A 19,231-nucleotide genomic window follows, 5' to 3' on the forward strand; every position below is an offset into this window, starting at 1 on the left:
TTATGATTTTTTGTGCTTTCAGCCTCCTTCCAGTCAGTGACAGAAATGGGCATGAAACCAATGCTGGATCCCAAAAACCGCTACATTTCTGAAAAGTAGACAAAATTCTGAATTCAGCAAGGGGTAATTTGTGTAGATCCTACAAGGGTTTCCTACAGAAAATAACAACTGAAAAAGAAAAAAATTGAAATTGAGGTGAAAAAAACATCAATTTTTCTCTACCTTTTACTCTGTACCTTTTTCCTGCAATGTCAGATTTTAAAAAGTAATATACCGTTACGTCTGCTGGACTCCTCTGGTTGCGGGGATATATAGGGCTTGTAGGTTCATCAAGAACCCTAGGTACCCAGAGCCAATAAATGAGCTGCACCCTGCAGTGCGTTTTCATTCTATACAGGGTATACAGCAATTAATTTGCTGAAATATAAAGAGTGAAAAATAGCTATCAAGAAAACCTTTGTATTTCCAAAAAGGGCACAAGATAAGGTGTTGAGGAGCAGTGGTTATTTGCACATCTCTGAATTCCGGGGTGACCATACTAGCATGTGAATTACAGGGCATTTCTCAAATATATGTCTTTTTTACACACTCTCTTATATTTGGAAGGAAAAAATGTAGAGAAAGACAAGGGGCAATAACACTTGTTTTGCTAATCTATGTTCCCCCAAGTCTCCCGATAAAAATGATACCTCACTTGTGAGGGTAGGCCTAGCGCCCGCGACAGGAAACGCCCCAAAACGCAACGTGGACACATCACATTTTTTTAAAGAAAACATAGGTGTTTTTTGCAAAGTGCCTACCTGTAGATTTTGGCCTCTAGCTCAGCCGGCACCTAGGGAAACCTACCAAACCTGTGCATTTTTGAAAATTAGAGTCCTAGGGGAATCCAAGATGGGGTGACTTGTGGGGCTCTGATCAGGTTCTGTTACCCAGAATCCTTTGCAAACCTCAAACTTTGGCTAAAAAAACAAATTTTTCTCAAATTTTGGTGACAGAAAGTTCTGGAATTAGAGAGGAGCCACAAATGTTCTTCCACCCAGCGTTCCCCCAAGTCTCCTGATAAAAATGATACCTCACTTGTGTGGGTAGGCTTAGTGCCCGCGACAGGAAATGCCCCAAAACGCAACGTGGACACATCACATTTTTTTAAAGAAAACAGAGAGGTGTTTTTTGCAAAGTGCCTACCTGTAGATTTTGGCCTCTAGCTCAGCCGGCACCTAGGGAAACCTACCAAACCTGTGCATTTTTAAAAACTAGAGACCTAGGGGAATCCAAGATGGGGTGACTTGTGGGGCTCTGACCAGGTTCTGTTACCCAGAATCCTTTGCAAACCTCAAAATCTGGCTAAAAAAACACGTTTTCCTCACATTTCGGTGACAGAAAGTTCTGGAATCTGAGAGGAGCCACACATTTCCTTCCACCCAGCGTTCCCCCAAGTCTCCCGATAAAAATGATACCTCACTTGTGTGGGTAGGCCTAGCGCCCGTGACAGGAAATGGCCCAAAACACAACGTGGACACATCACATTTTTTCATAGAAAACAGTGCCTACCTGTGAATTTTGGCCTCTAGCTCAGCCGGCCCCAGGGGGGGCAGAAATGGCCTAAAATAAATTTGTCCCCAACCCCCCACCGGGAGCGACCCTTGCCTACGGGGTCGCTCCCCCTGCATTACATTGGCGCCAAAAAAAAATCCCCGGTGCCTAGTGGTTTCTGCCCCCTTGGGGGCAGATTGACCTAAAATCAGCCAATCTGCCCCCAAGGGGGGCAGAAATGGTGTAAATACAATTTGCCCCCCAGGGGAGCGACCCTTGCCTAATGGGTCGCTCCCCATCTCTAAAATAACAAACAAACAAACAAAAAACACACAAAACTAATTTTCCCTGCCGCCTAGAGGTTTCTGCCCCCCCTGGGGGCAGATCGGCCTAATAACAACAGGCTGATCTGCCCCCGGGGGGCAGAAATGGCCTAAAATAAATTTGCCCCCCCCAACCTCTCCCGGGAGCGACCCTTGCCTATGGTGTCGCTCCCCTTGCGTGACATTGGCGCCCCAAAAAAAATCCCCGGTGCTTAGTGGTTTCTGCCCCCTTGGGCATTGTGATTGTCCATCCCTGACTTGGGGGGGTGGGGGGGAACCCCACAGAGGGAGCGCTATCGCTCCCTCTGGGCTGGGTGCCCAGGACGTAATGGTTACGTCCAGGGCACAGCAGGACTGTGCCGCAGGACGTAACCATTACGTCCTCGGCACAGAACCGGTTAATTATGCAACACAGCATAATAGTGTAATTTGAGGAATTTTGCATAACAAGCGTAATGTAAAGTTAGCAAAATTATGCAAGATATAGGGCCAGATGTATTATCATCCCGGTTTGCAATTCCTAAATAGCGATTTTAAAGAAATTGTTATTTAAGAAAAGCAAAATCGGATGTATGAAAATTGCGATTCGGTAATAGTGATTTCTTAAAAGTCGCAATTTCTATGACAGAATCGCAATTAGGGAATGGGACTCCATCCATCCCTAAGGGCCTGTAGGCCCATAGGTGCGAATGGTTTTGCATTACCTAATTTGCGAATTCCTAACAGGAATTCGCAAATTAGATAATGCAAACCCAGGGTGCTGGGGGCCTAAGGCCCCCTTTGATGCCCCCCCAAAACAAATTGTGGACATGTGAAGCGCCCACATGCCCTAGTGGCATGTGTGCGCCACATGTCATTTAAAAAAATGCATTTATATTGCATTTTTTAAAATTGCGCATGCTTACCACCAAATTGGATTTGGTGGTAATTGCATTTCCTAAATGCCCAATTCGCATTTAGGAAATGCTTGATACATGTGCTTTGGAAATCGCAAATAGGAATTCCTTATTTGCGATTTCCTATTTAGAGAATCGCAATTTGCGATTCTCTAAATAGAGTCGCAATTTCAGGGAATCACTATTTTTTTAGCAATTCCTTGAAATTGCATTGCAAATCCATTTCATAAATCTTGAAAGTCATTTTTGTATTAGCAAACGGTCGAATTTTGTGATTTGCACCGTTTGCAAATGCAAAATACTTTGATACATATGACCCATAGAGTGCAAAATGGAAATTTCACTAAGGCTACTTGGAACTAAGAAGATTTTGGGGTAAATGATGAAAATGACAAAAAGACCATAGACATGGACATTGTGTTCCGATGATTACTGGTTATGATATGAAAAATGAATATATTATAATTTGTCAATTTTCATGGTGTATTTTTCTAATGGTATTTATTTATGTTTGGTAAACACCCACTCACAAAAAAGTGTTTCTTTTTTCAGGCAATGCAGCTCCTGTGTTTCAAAAACTTCAGCACAGGCTCCAGACATTTTATGGGGAAAACTTTGTGTACCAATTCATGGCGTCAGATCCAGAAGGCTCTGCCATCTTGTTCACTCTTGATGAAGGACCTGAAGGATCCAGCCTGTCGCCTGCTGGACTACTCATTTGGAAAGCAATGTCAAAGGAGCCACAGACATTTCAATTTTCTATAACAGATGACTGCAATGCTGAAACCAGGGTATCAGTAGAGGTAACAGAAGCCGATTCTATTTATTTCACTTCTCATATTATTTTGATTATTTGATCTATCTGGTACTTGTTCTGTGGAATAATTGACATTGTAAATAATCATACTCTCGAAAAATAAACTTAAAAGATCAATTATACCATAAATTGCACGTACGCAAATCACACATTTCATTTAAATAAGATGGTCCATTATGAAAAGTATTCTTTCATTTATGCTGACCATCTTCATTAATTCAGAGCATACTAAAGGGGTTGAAAATGTGATTTTTTAGGCCATGCAAAGTTGCTTGTAGTAAATTATTAAATTTGAAAGCAATTTAGAGTGTTTTTTTACTAACGATAGTTTTAAACTGACCAGCTTCCGTGCTAAAAACATATGTGCAGAAGTACAGCAACCACCTTGGAATCCCGTTTAGTTACTTTGTTCATTAATTTAATATTTTTATTTTGAGATCCAGAATGAAAAAGAATACAAAAAAAGAACTATGTAGTACACCAACACGTAAGGGCGAGTCCATAACAAATTTCATACCATACACATTTAATTTAATAGAATATCATATCAATTCTTATTCAACTTAAAACACTATATCATAACACACAAAAATACTCTGCTCAATTCAATAACATGAAACCTAAAAGAATTACCTATTCATTTTCGCCTTAACCAAGCATTTCCACCATAACTTGACCCCATAGTTTGTTAAATCACAGACTCTCAACCTTGTAGGGCATACAGTGAATTTGTTGCTCTTACTTGCTTCATCTTCCCCACCCATTCACCAACTGAGGCAGTTAGCTTTGTTTTACACCTTTGAATCAGCGAAAATCTAGCCACCAACAGCGAAACATAGAGCATGTTTTTATATCTGGGGATTAATCACAAATCGTAGCCTAGTAACATTAACCAGATACTAGGTACCAGCTGACTTCAGGTACCGAAATATCACTTTCCAGTAATCTTGAAGAGTGGCACACTGCCCAATAAAGTGGAAAAATGTGCAACTGCATTCGATTCACATTTAAACCACTTGGCAATGCTGTATCAATTCTGACAAAAAATTGTGGGGTTCTGTAAAGTAGCAATTTTATATAAAACTGCATTCTACGAAAGTTGGCACCCCTCAGGCCCATTAAATTAATTTAGTAATTTTGTTCCACAATTCCCTTGTTAATATAAGTAATTCCTGTTTCTCCCACGTACTAATACCTTTTTGACACGTATCAGATCGTCTATATGATGCAAGCTTTTTTCATACACCTGGTCACTTTAAGTCTCCGGCCTCATAATCAAATTTTGACTTATAAGTACTCAACTAATATCTAATGTCTTACATTTAGAAACAAAATCTTTATTAGGACCCAGCGGCCAAAAGTTCTCCACTATCAATCCTTTGATTTCTGACCAATTTTTCAACCTATCCCCATATATAATTATCAACCGTGGTAAAACCCATTGCGCCACATTTCTGAACTGCACTTTGGCCCATCCATCCCAATTAATTTCCATCTAGGGTGTGACAACGTTAATGCAGGGGACTGAGTAACATCTATAGTGATTCATGTGTTCTTTAAAGAACAGCACACTTTTTTCGGTGATTTAGTCAACTTTAAAGTGTCTCTTGTATTCTAATCATTTAAAACCAAGCATATTAGGGCATTCTTAACAATTCCAAGTAACTCACGCTTCACATTAAATTTGTAATTATATTGTGCAAAATAAGCAAAATATTATTCCCGCAAATTGGGGAGAACTAAGCCACCTTCCTGCACATCTCTATAGAAATCTGTAAGTTCTAAACTAGTAGTTTTATTCTGCCAGATAAAATATGTAAAAAGGGATTTAACTTATCTAAAAAAAAAAAAAAAAAAAAAATGGCCACTAGCGCACAAGATATTGCAGAAAAAAAGAAAATTATACAGAGGAAGAATTGACATAAATGTTAAGGACTTTTATCATATATTCTGTCTTTTCCACTGTTTTTGTCCACTTCTTAGCATTGTTTCCTGTTCAAGGAACGTGGTTTCCATCCCTTCCCATATGCCCTTATGATGGAAGGCCAAAGCAGAGCACGATGCATTTTATTCTGTTTAGAAAACTTTAAGCAATCCACAGGAAACGCTTTCTGATCCCCTTTGTCCTCAGTTTTAACACAAGTTTGCACAAGGAGTCTTTTACTATTGTACAACAACTAGGGACACAGGAGTCGTGTTATGCTGTTTTAAATTTTATCAGATGCTGTGTACGGACTAGGAAGAGCTATTAATGTGACGATGAACTACTGTGTTTTATTAGCGTTTTAACACTGTAGCATTGCTGTTGGGGTCCCTAGTTGTTGGTCAATATGACTTTGGATCTTCTCCGTCCTTACCTTTTTAAAACAAAAAACTGAATACATTCCCTAGATTAAAAGAGGATGGTTTAGGGCTTCCCTCGAGCATAGAATTAGCAATCAGCAACAAATACTGCATTAAAACATCCAAAAATGCCTTATGAAATTCTGACAGAAAACCATTGGGCCACAAAAATTGCAATTTGGCAAACTGCTTACTACCTCACCCATCTCTTCTTTTAAGAAGCAGTGGGCCATTTTTAGCCTGTCATTCTCTGAAAGTGAGGGGATATCTAACCCCTCCAAAATATCTCTACTGTGCTCTAGCCAATTAGTTTATTATAGCTGTAAATTCACTTATAATGCTCAAGAAATATTTTGCTCAGCTTTCTCTGTTCCTTACTGTGCACCCCTGATACTTGGCACTTAAAAACATGACTAGTGTTTCTGGCTACTCGCTCAGGAGCCTGCCATGCCAACAACCTCCCAATAGATTTACTCTCATCATACATGTTCTGCATATAAGCCCTGTTAGATCCCTAACCCTTAAGCATACTAATAGCCACTCACCACTCATTTAGCTTTCTCAAACTCCCTGCTGTTCCCATCTGAGGACTGCCGAAAACAATTATTTCACTCTTCTTGCACATGTTTCTCCAAGGCCAATTTTTGTTTTTTTGCCATTTCTCTTATTAGCCACATCTTTAGAAATAAGGTGTCCCAGATGATATAGAAGCTTTAAGTGTGTCCCAGACAACATTTGGTGGAGCCCACCTATGGTTCCTTGCAAAACAATTTTGGATCTCTTCCTTACACACCCCTAACTCATACCTCTTCCTGAGGATACTGCCGTTTGAAAAACCACCTCCTAACTTGTGGTTTTCACCTTCCCCGAAAAATATCTAACTCGAGAACTGCATGGTCGAAAACCCAAGGATTGTGTCTGCAAGCATTTAAAGGCCAGGGTATTTGAGACAACAACAAAAAAAAAAGATCTGAAAGGCTGATCGAAACCTGATTGAAAACATATGAAATTCCTCTTTTTCTGGGAAGGCATCCCTCCAAACGTCAACTAGAGAGAGGACTCCTTGATATGTTTGCATAATGTTTGCTACCCTGGGCTACTGCTGCCTTTTAAAATTTGCATCCATAATAATATTGCCTGGGACTTGCATTAAAGATTGATACAACTCTTCATACTGCCTGACATTATCTTGTAGAGGTGCATAAAAGCTTATAAGAGCAATAAACCCAGCACCAGCAGCCCTGCATGTTGATCGCCCATTCATGAACTTTGGCATTTAATTTTTGAGCTTGGAAAACAGAGACATCCCGGTGAGCCCCTGGTGTGGATGAAAAGCCTCTATAGGCTGCCCACTTCTTGAGCGTAGAAAACTTTGTTAACTTTCCTAACATGATGTGAGTCTCCTACAGTAACACTACATGCACTCCTCTATCCAGACTTTGATAGCTCGCTTTTCCTGTCTGTTATTTAGCCCATTGGAGTTAAATGAGACCATCTTCAGGATATTCCTTCCCCCTTCCTGTTTCTATCGCTGAGCATGCTCAAAAAAGTGCTTAAAGTGCTCACAGTGTAACATGTGCCTTAAAGTGCTTCAGACTACTGCAGTGCTTCACATGCTTGCTAAACGTCTGTAGCCAGTGTACTCACACCACATTTTTATGGTTTTCCTTCTCCTCCTTCCAAAAGTGCTTTGACATCCCTGCTAAGGTGCAAATACAAATTCCAAAAGTGCTACAGTGCCTCCTGTTTATAAGAATATGCTCCTAAATCCAAAAAAGAACATCCCTAGACCGTCAAATAAGCCGCAGCCATTAGAGTTCATAAGTATCAGCTATAAATCCACTCCTAGGTCACCATCACAGTTAGCGGGCCTACCCTGCCATTTTCCTGCCCAGTGGCATATCTTCCTGTCCTAAATACTTTGGACTTCATTTTATACTGCTCCCAAAAACACTCTTGAACACCCCTGGGCACCTTCCCCTCATCACGTTCCCCCATGCCTTGGTGGGAGTCCCACCCTCCCTCTCACTTCTTACGTCCCACCCCACCCTCACCGCTTTTGCCATCATGTCAGAGTGCCAGAGTCCCTTGCTTCTCCCCTCCTGTTCCCCTCAACCATGCAATCATAATCCAGCTTTCCCACAAGTCCATTGTCTTCAGAAACATTGCAGCTTCTTTAACATTGCAAAATATTTAAAATGTGCCTTTGAATAATAATTTGAGTTTCAAAAGTGGTATTATCGAGGCTGTGTGGAATCATACTTCTGAATTCAATTCACCTTTGAGCCAATTCTACTGTCATATCCAAACAAATCTGAAACATAAAGAGATCTGCTTGTTTAAGGGACTTCTTCTTACTCCCTTTAGCCAATACCTGGTCCTTAATTGTATAGTCTGCAAAGTTTACCTGCATAGTCCTGGCTTGACCAACAACCTGGGAAGGGACTCTTTGAGTCCTCATAATTGTTAAATCTTGATTATGGTCTGGGATCACAAAGGTCTTAATCAGGTTTTCCACAAAAGGTATACATCCAGCAACATCCTCACTATGTTCTGAAATTTCAGTTAGCCTTAGGATCCTAGCATGATTCTCCATTTGCTACTGTTTCTCTTTGAGCCACAATATCCCCTTTTCCAACTATTTATTGGGTTTGTCAAAGACATGGACCTTATCTACACATTCAGACACTCTTTGCTCCATTTTGTTCACCCTGGTAGACCGGTTCTCCGATTGTACAAACACTGAGTCTAGGTGTTCTTTGAATTCATCTGCCATTGTTGCTTGTGTAATGCTGATTGATTTAACCTCTTTTAGTACCTACTGTAGCATACTGGCTAGGCCAGAGGAATCCTCTTCTAACCCCAACAATTTAACAAGAGTGTAGGAAGGTGGCTCATCATTTTGTGGAGCAAAACACCATGCACTATGCAAAGTGTCCTGCCAACCCTTATTGGTTTACAGAGGCACACACAAATGAAAACACTCAATGTTCTTCTTTTTGTGGTAGTGTGTGTGAGCAGTTTAGGCATATCAGAGTTTGTTGTACTTGAGAGGCAATAAATGAGACGCACACTCAAAAATAAATCCAAGACCAAATTAGAAAAATAACACACATTTTTTACGTAAATTTTGATACCAAGAACTTCATTATCAGGTAAGTAAAATGTTCACTTAAATGTGTCTTTACGCAGCAGTGCTTTCCGATGGGGAAAAAGGCATACATAGCATACAGTTATTTATGATCACTTTCTGAAGGTCCAAAGTTAGTCCAGCAGTTGCTCGTTACCTGCCCTGGGCCATCTGCATGCAGAGTTCTGGTGAGGTTGGTAGCTTTGCACACTACACTGGTGAAGAGAAGGGGGATCACCTGGAAACAGGCTGCAGAGAAGGACTTGGGGCCAAGTCTGGGAGCTCCCACCGGGGGGCTCAGGTCACAGGGCTCCCAGGAGCAAGAAAGCACAGTTGATTCTCAGGTACCTGGGCTGAGACGCTCAGGTGCAGAGTAGATAAGTCGGCTAGGTGCGTCAAAGGCCCTCATGGTTGCCGCTCTCACCAGTTGAGGGCACAAAAATCAGGACAGCTGGGCCACTCAAGAAGTGGGTCTCTCTGGTGCTGATATCTCTTGACAGGCGCTCAGTCTTGGTGCAGTGGGAGTCCGATTGCTCTCACATGGGCTTGGATTGTTGCAAGGGGTCCGGTACCCCAGGTAATGGTGCTGTTTGGATCTGGTTGGTCCTGGTTTCTTCACACATGATGGGTCGACAGATCAGACCTACTGGAGCACAAGTATTCTTCCTATGCGGCTGCGGCATCAGGTTGGCTGGAGAGCTGCACAACGATAGACCAGACTCTGCTGCTTCATTGCCTGTGGACTGCACGGGGGTAGCTCTTCTACTCCAAGGGAGATTGCTGGCAATTTGTGAAGAACTGGCAGATTATCAGGGCTCTGGGCAGGTATTCAGCTGCAGAACAAGTAACTTTGTTGCGATTGTTGATACTGGTTCAGACAGACAGGGTTTAAATCCAAAAGTCCACAGCAAGTCTTCTGTTCTCACTTTCTCACAGCTTGTCTTTGTCCTTTTTTATGGTGCAGTTGAATCTGAGTTCCTGCAATCAGGGGTACCTCCTAGATACTCAATTTAGTTAACTTAAGATGAGTCACATGTTGCGGCCAATGGGCTGCTTACACTCACTATATGACAACTTCCTATGGGGAGTAGGCATAACACTGATCCAGTGAGCCTAATACCACAAAAAAACAAGATGCTGGCATTCTAAGTTTTGTGTTCACATGAGGTAGCCCACCTTAGATGTTTACCTAACCTGATAGGTAACATGCCTCCTAACTAGCTAATTTTCCCGCTGGTCCTGGTGCCATCTACATGGACTGGGGAAGTAGGATCGCATGACAAAGGCGACAGAGGCCCTTGATGCCTGTTCTCTTGATATGCTGATAAATAGCCATCCTCCTAGGAGGAGGTGGTAATGCCTCCGCCCAGAGCAGACTTTGTTTCTGACATCAGAGAGAGTTGGCTCTCACCTCCAGAGGGTCGGAAACTCGTCTGTGGTGGCAGGCTTCTCAAGACCAGTCAGTCAGTACACTAGTAGTCGGTAGATTTTCAGGGGGCACCTATATGGTGCCCCCTGGTTTCATGTATTAATAAATCCATCGCTGGAATCAGTGTGTTTCCAAGATGTTTGATACCACACACCCATGGTTTCAGTCAATTCAGTGAAGCCATCATGTAGCTGGGGAACTCGTAATCACTAGTGTCCTGCAAATGTACTTAAAATGAATTCCCTGTTCACTTGTAATATCGAAGAATTGTCTTAGACTTCACAGGGGCCTATTTGCTCATGCAAATATGTCCACACATGTAGAACAGAACACCCTGCCATAAGGCTGTAAGGCGTGCTGGAGGGGTGACTTACCTATACTACATGAAGGGTCCATAGGCATGGCACACCAGAGGTTTTCATTTTTCTCTGCACCATGTTGTGCAGCCTGCAATGGCAGTTTGCATAAGTGGCTGAGGGGTCCCGTAAGGTGGCTCAATACATGCTGCAGCCATTAGGGGCCCTCTTTAGTACCTCTTGCCCTAGGTACGGTGGGTACCATCTACTAGGGACTTACAGGAGTGCCAAAGGAATTGTCAGTTGGAGGAACAATTGTACAAGTTTAGGGAAAGAGATCTGACACTGAGGACCTGGATAGCAGAAACCCAGTACACTTCTGTCAAAAGTGCATTAGATACCAGGCAAAAAGTGGGGTGACCATGTCAAAAAAGGGTCCACGACCACTGTGGACAATCCAGCTTTTAACCTTGAACTTGAGCTCATCAAATTCTGAGGGTTCAAAATGTCACTTGAATTGTCATCCATTCGAGCATTTTTCTCATGTAAAGGTTACATGTCCAGCCCAGGGCCTTGAAGAGCTTCTCCCTCCCTTCTCCCCATAGCATTCGCTCCCCTTATGGCATTATTCCTGCTGGTCTGAATAGATACATGCCTCCTCCTTCTGCAATATCAGTAAATGAATAATTAAGTCCCCTTCTTGTCTGACTTCCTGAGAAGTATTACATCCCTCCCTCCTCAACAGCTTTCTCTATTAGCTCTTGCTGCATTGTCTGCACTTGCATCATCTGCTCTCCTGATATCACACAAGTCAGTATGCCTTGGATATGTCCAGTTCCCTGGCATCCAACCCCCAGATTGCTTTCTGCAATGTTTTGGGCAACCACAAACTCTGTGTCTGAGGCAGATGGGATACTTAGCATAATAAGAGGTGATTCCTTCTCTCCTTCCATTGCAATGCATGAAGCAGCTATAGCCTTATCACACACACTTACACATTTTTCTACATACTCCTTGATTCACCCAGGGACGATTTTTCCTTCTTGATGGAGTGTTTTAATGTCTCCATTGATTTAGCTAATTTGGCCAGCATTATCTTGAGACACATTAATCACTGAAGAAGATAAGGTACCAGTCACCAGCCTCCCAAGGAGCCGGAGAGAGCAAAAGAGAGCAGGAATAGTGTTAACTATCTGTCCAAGCCCAGGCCAAACAACAGCAGTCCCTGAAAGAAGGCTCAATTCAGAAGCCAGCAATAAAGTTCAAGGAGGAGATAGGGTAAGCCTCTGAAACAGGGAGCAGGCAATAACCAAGTAGTGGTCCTAAACTTCCTGTAGAGGAGAAAACGATCAGCCCTCTCTACCTGATATTGAAGGCACAACTCAAAGCCAGAAATGGAAGTTCAAGTAAGAGACAATAAGCTTCATGCAACTGTGAACACTCAATAACAAAGCAGCACACCAGAAATCCTGCGTGGGCGAGAAAGCCAACCCTCTCTACTTCGCATCGCTGTACAGAGTTTTTTGCAATGTTCCTCAAGACCTTCACTCCTCTTGGTCCAGAAAAGAAAATACCTTAAATGCTGCATCCAGCTACCTCAGCACCAGCATGATCTCCTGATAAAAAAACCTTCATCGGGAATGACTTTCCTACCCAAGCTGCAAACCTAGCAGAGGGAACTGCAAGATCGTTCAATATCCATCTGGCACCGCTCATAAGCCGCTGTATGATTTGGCCTGTAGTAATGTGCTGTTGCTTGGCCCTTCATAAAAAAATATTTTAAAAAAGGACGTAAGAGAAGGGAGAATGAGAACAGAGGCTGAGAAGGGAAGTGAGTGGCCTTCTAGCCATGTGAATCTGCATTGCCCTGGTAAAAGCAAGATAGAGTAAAAATAACAGGAAAAAACAATGTAGCTGGGGATGGACAGGGTAAGGGGACAAAGGAGGAGCACAGGAATGGTAAGTGTAAGGAAATGCCTCCTTGGCATGGTTACCCCCTGACTTTTTGCCTTTGCTGATGCTATGTTTTGAATTGAAAGTGTGCTGAGGCCTGCTAACCAGGCCCCAGCACCAGTGTTCTTTCCCTAACCTGTACTTTTGATTCCACAATTGGCACCCCCTGGCACCCAGATAAGTCCCTTGTAACTGGTACCTCTGGTACCAAGGGCCCTGATGCCAGGGAAGGTCTCTAAGGGCTGCAGCATGTATTATGCCACCCTAAGAGACCCCTCACTCAGCACAGACACACTGCTTACCAGCTTGTGTGTGCTAGTGAGAACAAAATGAGTAAGTCGACATGGCACTCCCCTCAGGGTGCCATGCCAACCTCTCACTGCCTATGCAGTATAGGTAAGACACCCCTCTAGCAGGCCTTACAGCCCTAAGGCAGGGTGCACTATACCATAGGTGAGGGTACCAGTGCATGAGCACTGTGCCCATACAGTGTCTAAGCAAAACCTTAGACATTGTAAGTGCAGGGTAGCCATAAGAGTATATGGTCTGGGAGTCTGTTTTACACGAACTCCACAGCACCATAATGGCTACACTGAAAACTGGGAAGTTTGGTATCAAACTTCTCAGCACAATAAATACACACTGATGCCAGTGTACATTTTATTGTAAAATACACCACAGAGGGCACCTTAGAGGTGCCCCCTGAAACTTAACCGACTATCTGTGTAGGCTGACTGGTTCCAGCAGCCTGCCACACTAGAGACATGTTGCTGGCCCCATGGGGAGAGTACCTTTGTCACACTGAGGCCAGTAACAAAGCCTGCACTGGGTGGAGATGCTAACACCTCCCCCAGGCAGGAGCTGTAACACCTGGCGGTGAGCCTCAAAGGCTCACCCCTTTGTCACAGCACCGCAGGACACTCCAGCTAGTGCAGTTGCCCGCCCCCTCCGGCCCCGGCCCCCACTTTTGGCGGCAAGGCCGGAGAAAATAATGAGAATAACAAGGAGGAGTCACTGGCCAGTCAGGACAGCCCCTAAGGTGTCCTGAGCTGAGGTGACTCTAACTTTTAGAAATCCTCCATCTTGCAGATGGAGGATTCCCCCAATAGGATTAGGGATGTGACCCCCTCCCCTTGGGAGGGGGCACAAAGAGGGTGTACTCACCCTCAGGGCTAGTAGCCATTGGCTACTAACCCCCCAGACCTAAACACGCCCTTAAATTTAGTATTTAAGGGCTCTCCCTGAACCTAGAAACTAGATTCCTGCAACAACAAGAAGAAGGACTGCCTAGCTGAAAACCCCTGCAGAGGAAGACCAGAAGACAACTACTGCCTTGGCTCCAGAAACTCACCGGCCTGTCTCCTGCCTTCCAAAGAACTCTGCTCCAGCGACGCCTTCCAAAGGGACCAGCGACCTCTGAATCCTCTGAGGACTGCCCTGCTTCGACGACGACAAGAAACTCCCGAGGACAGCGGACCTGCTCCAAAAAGACTGCAACTTTATCCAAAGGAGCAGCTTTAAAGAACCCTGCAATCTCCCCGCAAGAAGCGTGAGACTTGCAACCCTGCACCCGGCGACCCCGACTCGGCTGGTGGAGAACCAACACCTCAGGGAGGACCCCCGGACTACTCTACGACTGTGAGTACCAAAACCTGTCCCCCCTGAGCCCCCACAGCGCCGCCTGCAGAGGGAATCCCGAGGCTTCCCCTGACCGCGACTCTCTGAAACCTAAGTCCCGACGCCTGGAAAAGACCCTGCACCCGCAGCCCCCAGGACCTGAAGGACCGGACTTTCACTGCAGAAGTGACCCCCAGGAGTCCCTCTCCCTTGCCCAAGTGGAGGTTTCCCCGAGGAAGCCCCCCTTGCCTGCCTGCAGCGCTGAAGAGATCCCTTGATCTCTCTTTGACTTCCATTGCGAACCCGACGCTTGTTCTAACACTGCACCCGGCCGCCCCCGCGCCGCTGAGGGTGAAATTTCTGTATGGGCTTGTGTCCCCCCCGGTGCCCTACAAAACCCCCCTGGTCGGCCCTCCGAAGACGCAGGTACTTACCTGCTGGCAGACTGGAACCGGGGCACCCCCTTCTCTCCATTGAAGCCTATGCGTTTTGGGCACCACTTTGAACTCTGCACCTGACCGGCCCTGAGCTGCTGGTGTGGTAACTTTGGGGTTGCTCTGAACCCCCAACGGTGGGCTACCTTGGACCAAGAACTGAACCCTGTAAGTGTCTTACTTACCTGGTAAAACTAACAAAAACTTACCTTCCCCAGGAACTGTGAAAATTGCACTGTGTCCACTTTTAAAATAGCTATTTGTGAATAACTTGAAAAGTATACATGCAATTGAAATGATTCAAAGTTCCTAATGTACTTACCTGCAATACCTTTCAAACAAGATATTACATGTTAAATTTGAACCTGTGGTTCTTAAAATAAACTAAGAAAAGATATTTTTCTATACAAAACCTATTGGCTGGATTTGTCTCTGAGTGTGTGTACCTCATTTATTGTCTATGTGTATGTACAACAAATGCTTAACACTACTCCTTGGATAAGCCTACTGCTCGACCACACTACCACAAAATAGAGCATTAGTATTATCTATTTTTACCACTATTTTACCTCTAAGGGGAACCCTTGGACTCTGTGCATGCTATTCCTTACTTTGAAATAGCACATACAGAGCCAACTTCCTACAGTAAGCAGCTGGGAAAGAGAAGATGGGTGAGAGCAAGGAATGCCACTGTGCAAGTCCAAGAAGTAATAATATACACAATATGCCATCAATAGAATATAATCTAATTGATAGTATAGAAGTTTTTCTCTAGGGACAGGAAAATACAATAATATGGAGGAAAGTGACTGAATCAGGAGCATCCACGTGAAGTAGATAAGACAGCCATCCTGATCATGAGCAAAGGGCTGATCTAAAGCCTCTCTATGTATTGGATTGGAGTCAGTAGTCTTTGCAAACAAACATGTGAAGCAGTCTGCCAGCTACACCTAAGAATCTCAAATAGGTTTGAGAGAGGAAGCATTGGTGGGCAATCAGCAGGAAAAGGCAATATCTGAAAGAGCAAAGATCAACACGTATTTTTATTCAGGGTAGTTGACCTGACTGTCAAGTACAAAAGTCTCCTGCAAGAGCGTTTTCATTTGTTCTTACAATACTATAAAAAAAAACTCTAGTATTATTTCCATCTAAATCACAACACCATGCAAATAATATTCGAGTTTGAGCCACTGAATGATTTCTAATTTTTCAAAAGTGATAAAGCTCTAATTTAAATGTTATGTGTTTGGCATGCACTGTGAGTAGCGGTGGGTGATTCCACTCCGCCAGCAGAGTTCCCTGAGTTTTCCCTACTGTACACTCCGCACGGAGTGCAGAGTTCTGAAAAACTCCGCAAAGTGATGTGGATGGGAGTCTTTCCTCTCACTTGCCAACGTTAAGTTGGTGAGTGCAAATCACTAAGTTGATGAGCACGAGCAAGATTTCTGAACACGAGCAGTCACAGTAGGCTGCGACTGCTCGCAATGAAAAAGATGCCTCTTGTGTTGAGGAAGCTGCCGCTCAAGTTGAAAATCTACTTGAATGGCAAAAATGGGTTAGTGCCCTCTGGCTCTCCGTGTGATGCTGCTCACACTGTTTTTACAGCGTGGAAGATACTCCTGCACTGAAAATCAGTGAGAACTGCATGCCTTACCCTAACTCCACTGCACACGGAATCCTGCGAAGCACGGCAGAGTTTTTTCAGCACTTCCTAGAGTTACGCATAGCAGGACTCCGCATACTCCACCCAGGCCTAACTATGAGTTAAGTGTGTGGTAAAAGTATTTTTGATGAACTAAGGAAACAATATAATATTCAAGGACTTGTACATGACATACATTTGCAAGAAGGATCAAAGTCTCTGTTATTGAAAACATTATTTGTGTGTGTGATATAGCACAGGGATAAAACTATGGACCTGATTCAAAGTTTTGCAGATAAAGATTTTTTCCACCTTTCTGATAGATCACCCACTCCTTCCAAGGTGGTGGAGACACCTTCACGATATTTAACATTCTCTGCCAAAGGACAGGATGTTCCACAGCCGATATTGCACAATACGCTATTGAATAACCCATTTTGAACTGACACATTTTCAATCTTCCTAACATGCAGGGCCATGTTCCAAGCATGCTGTGAACTCTTTAGCTACCCTGCAGTTAAAGACTGCTACCCTTTCCATGGCAGGTGTTGTGGCAGACTAGACACTCAAATTGAGTTTTCATATTGCCAGGTTTGCTGGCAGATTCAAGTTCGCTCCTGGTGGAGTAGATAGCACAGTTAGAGGAATTTCTAAATGGAGGATATCCACATCTGTCATTTCCTGCTATCATGTAATCACAACCTATGTCTTAATTCTCACTACACTCCATTGAATTAATGCTTCAAAATATCGAACCAGAACTTTTGCTATAAAATGTAAGCACTAAAAAATGATAATTTATTATCAATATTGAGTATTACATTGGATGGGGAATGTATTCTTGTGTCTTCCAGGTCAGTGTTAAGAGCTGCAACTGCTTGAATGGTGGATCATGTGTAACAAACATTAACTTCCCTCCTGGTAGAGGAGAGTACCTATGTTCTTGTTTGCCGGGGTATGAGGGTGAACATTGTCAAGTGAACATTGATGACTGTAAATCCAGCCCTTGTGGCCTTAGCAGGTGCATCGATGAAATAAATAACTACAGCTGTGAATGTATTCAAGGGCTCAAAGGTAAGTCATCATTTTCTTGTGATGTGAATGTTGCTCACTTGCATATTACCATATTAACATTAACAACAAAGGTTGAGCATCCTATTTAGAAATATTGATATTGTCCTTCATCTACTATCATAGAGTATTTCTGCATTGAGAATTACCAAAAATGGTGATAGCGACACACTTCTGTGTACATTTTGCATTTAGTAAATCTTAATGAATACAATTTGTGAAATCACATGTTTCACCAGTGAGATTTAAAGAATGTGTTGACAAATTTCATACCAAATAGGTTTGATATACATTGCTGTGTACTTTGCCTCTTTTGAACGTTTTTTGTTTTTAATTCTTGGAATATTTATTTTAGGTTCTATCTATTATAAACACTAACATTTTATGTGTCTGTTTTTATTAGCATTCGTAAGAAAAAGAAAAATTTACATTGTCAAAATACATATTTTATTAGATCCTTTTCTTACATGGGCAATGTTATAAACTGAGAGATCAGTTTATGTTTAATAAAAGTAAAATGTATTATTTTTAAATAAAATTCTCTTTGTGGGATTTTTAGAACAAAACAAGTAACACAACACTGAGAAAATCAGTAGGCACCCTGCTAAAGAAATATGGCTACATTCTTACAGCATCTCATTGAGTGTCCACCCGATGTCCACCCACTCTTTACTCCCCTTCCCAACCTCTTCTGGGAAACACTGGCCATACCATACCATAAAAGGTTCTCATATGAAACAACTCTAATACACCTCACTAATTATAACAAGTAAAGCAAGACTTCATTTTCTCCTCTTTCTAAACATTCACTTAAATGTCTGTAATGCCCTCAACATGGAATGGCGCATTATATTTTGAAGAGCTTTCTGCCAGACATTCCAGGATCAGTCTCCTTCAACATTTAAAGTGCCAATGTGTCCTCTAGCAGAAAAGATTTTATGGATTTCTCTTTTAAACATGTCTACTATTATTGTGCATTCGCCTTCTCTGCATTTGTTGAAATGGACTGGGTGAGTCACCAGTATGAAATCACTATTGTAATCAGTGTGTATAGAGATGGAAAGGTAGTTTGTCCCAGGTGCTTAGTCAATGTGTCCCATACTCAGTTGTGCAATGATACACCTTAGCGGGCTTTCTTGTGCAAACAAATTACTTTTACATCCCGTAGGGATCTGCCAACAATGGCATGGACCATCATTACTGAAGCTTTCTCTGTTTGTGGTTTTGACCATTCCACTGCAATGCAGAATTGCACTACCACTTACCACATATGGAAATCAGGTAACAATAGTCCTTTCTTCAGACTTGACTGCTGCAACAGCCTTAAAGGTAATCTCTATTGGGAGCCAATCCATATGATCATGTGATTTTTGTGATTCAGTTGCAGCATCTGTTCTAAAAAAAACTATTATCTGCTGTAATCAGGAGAGCCTAACTAAGACATGATGGTTTCAGCAAACTATTGATTTTGAGTGAGTTGCTTCTCTCCACCTGTGACATAAACAATGGTGTCCAATTGTTTGTGTTTCTTGTGATGTCTTCCAACTGAGGGGGGGTAGTTTACCTTATAAAGATTCACTGCCAGTGGTGTTACTTTAATTCTCAAGTATTTATTATGAGATGTTGACCCTTTGAAGGCAAATCTAAGTTCCAGTTCCACATCCAGGACAAGGGGCAGTTTAACAACCTGTGACGTGGCCATATTATTTTTACAGCCACCACTGCTACGAAATTTTGCATGTGTCTA

The 19,231-nt window shown here is 42.8% G+C and overlaps 1 protein-coding gene across 2 annotated transcripts in view; it reads left to right on the plus strand.

Annotated features, from left to right (window-relative positions):
- VWDE (von Willebrand factor D and EGF domains) overlaps positions 1–19,231 on the plus strand; it is a 388,413-nt gene that overhangs the window by 297,547 nt on the left and 71,635 nt on the right. For both annotated transcript variants that reach the window (XM_069211824.1, XM_069211825.1), the window contains 2 exons: positions 3,305–3,555; positions 17,268–17,487. In XM_069211824.1, coding sequence (XP_069067925.1) covers positions 3,305–3,555; positions 17,268–17,487 — 471 coding nt within the window. The remainder of the gene's footprint in view (positions 1–3,304; positions 3,556–17,267; positions 17,488–19,231) is intronic.

Source organism: Pleurodeles waltl, chromosome 10, assembly GCF_031143425.1.
Source record: "Pleurodeles waltl isolate 20211129_DDA chromosome 10, aPleWal1.hap1.20221129, whole genome shotgun sequence".
Taxonomy (NCBI): Eukaryota; Metazoa; Chordata; class Amphibia; order Caudata; family Salamandridae; genus Pleurodeles; species Pleurodeles waltl.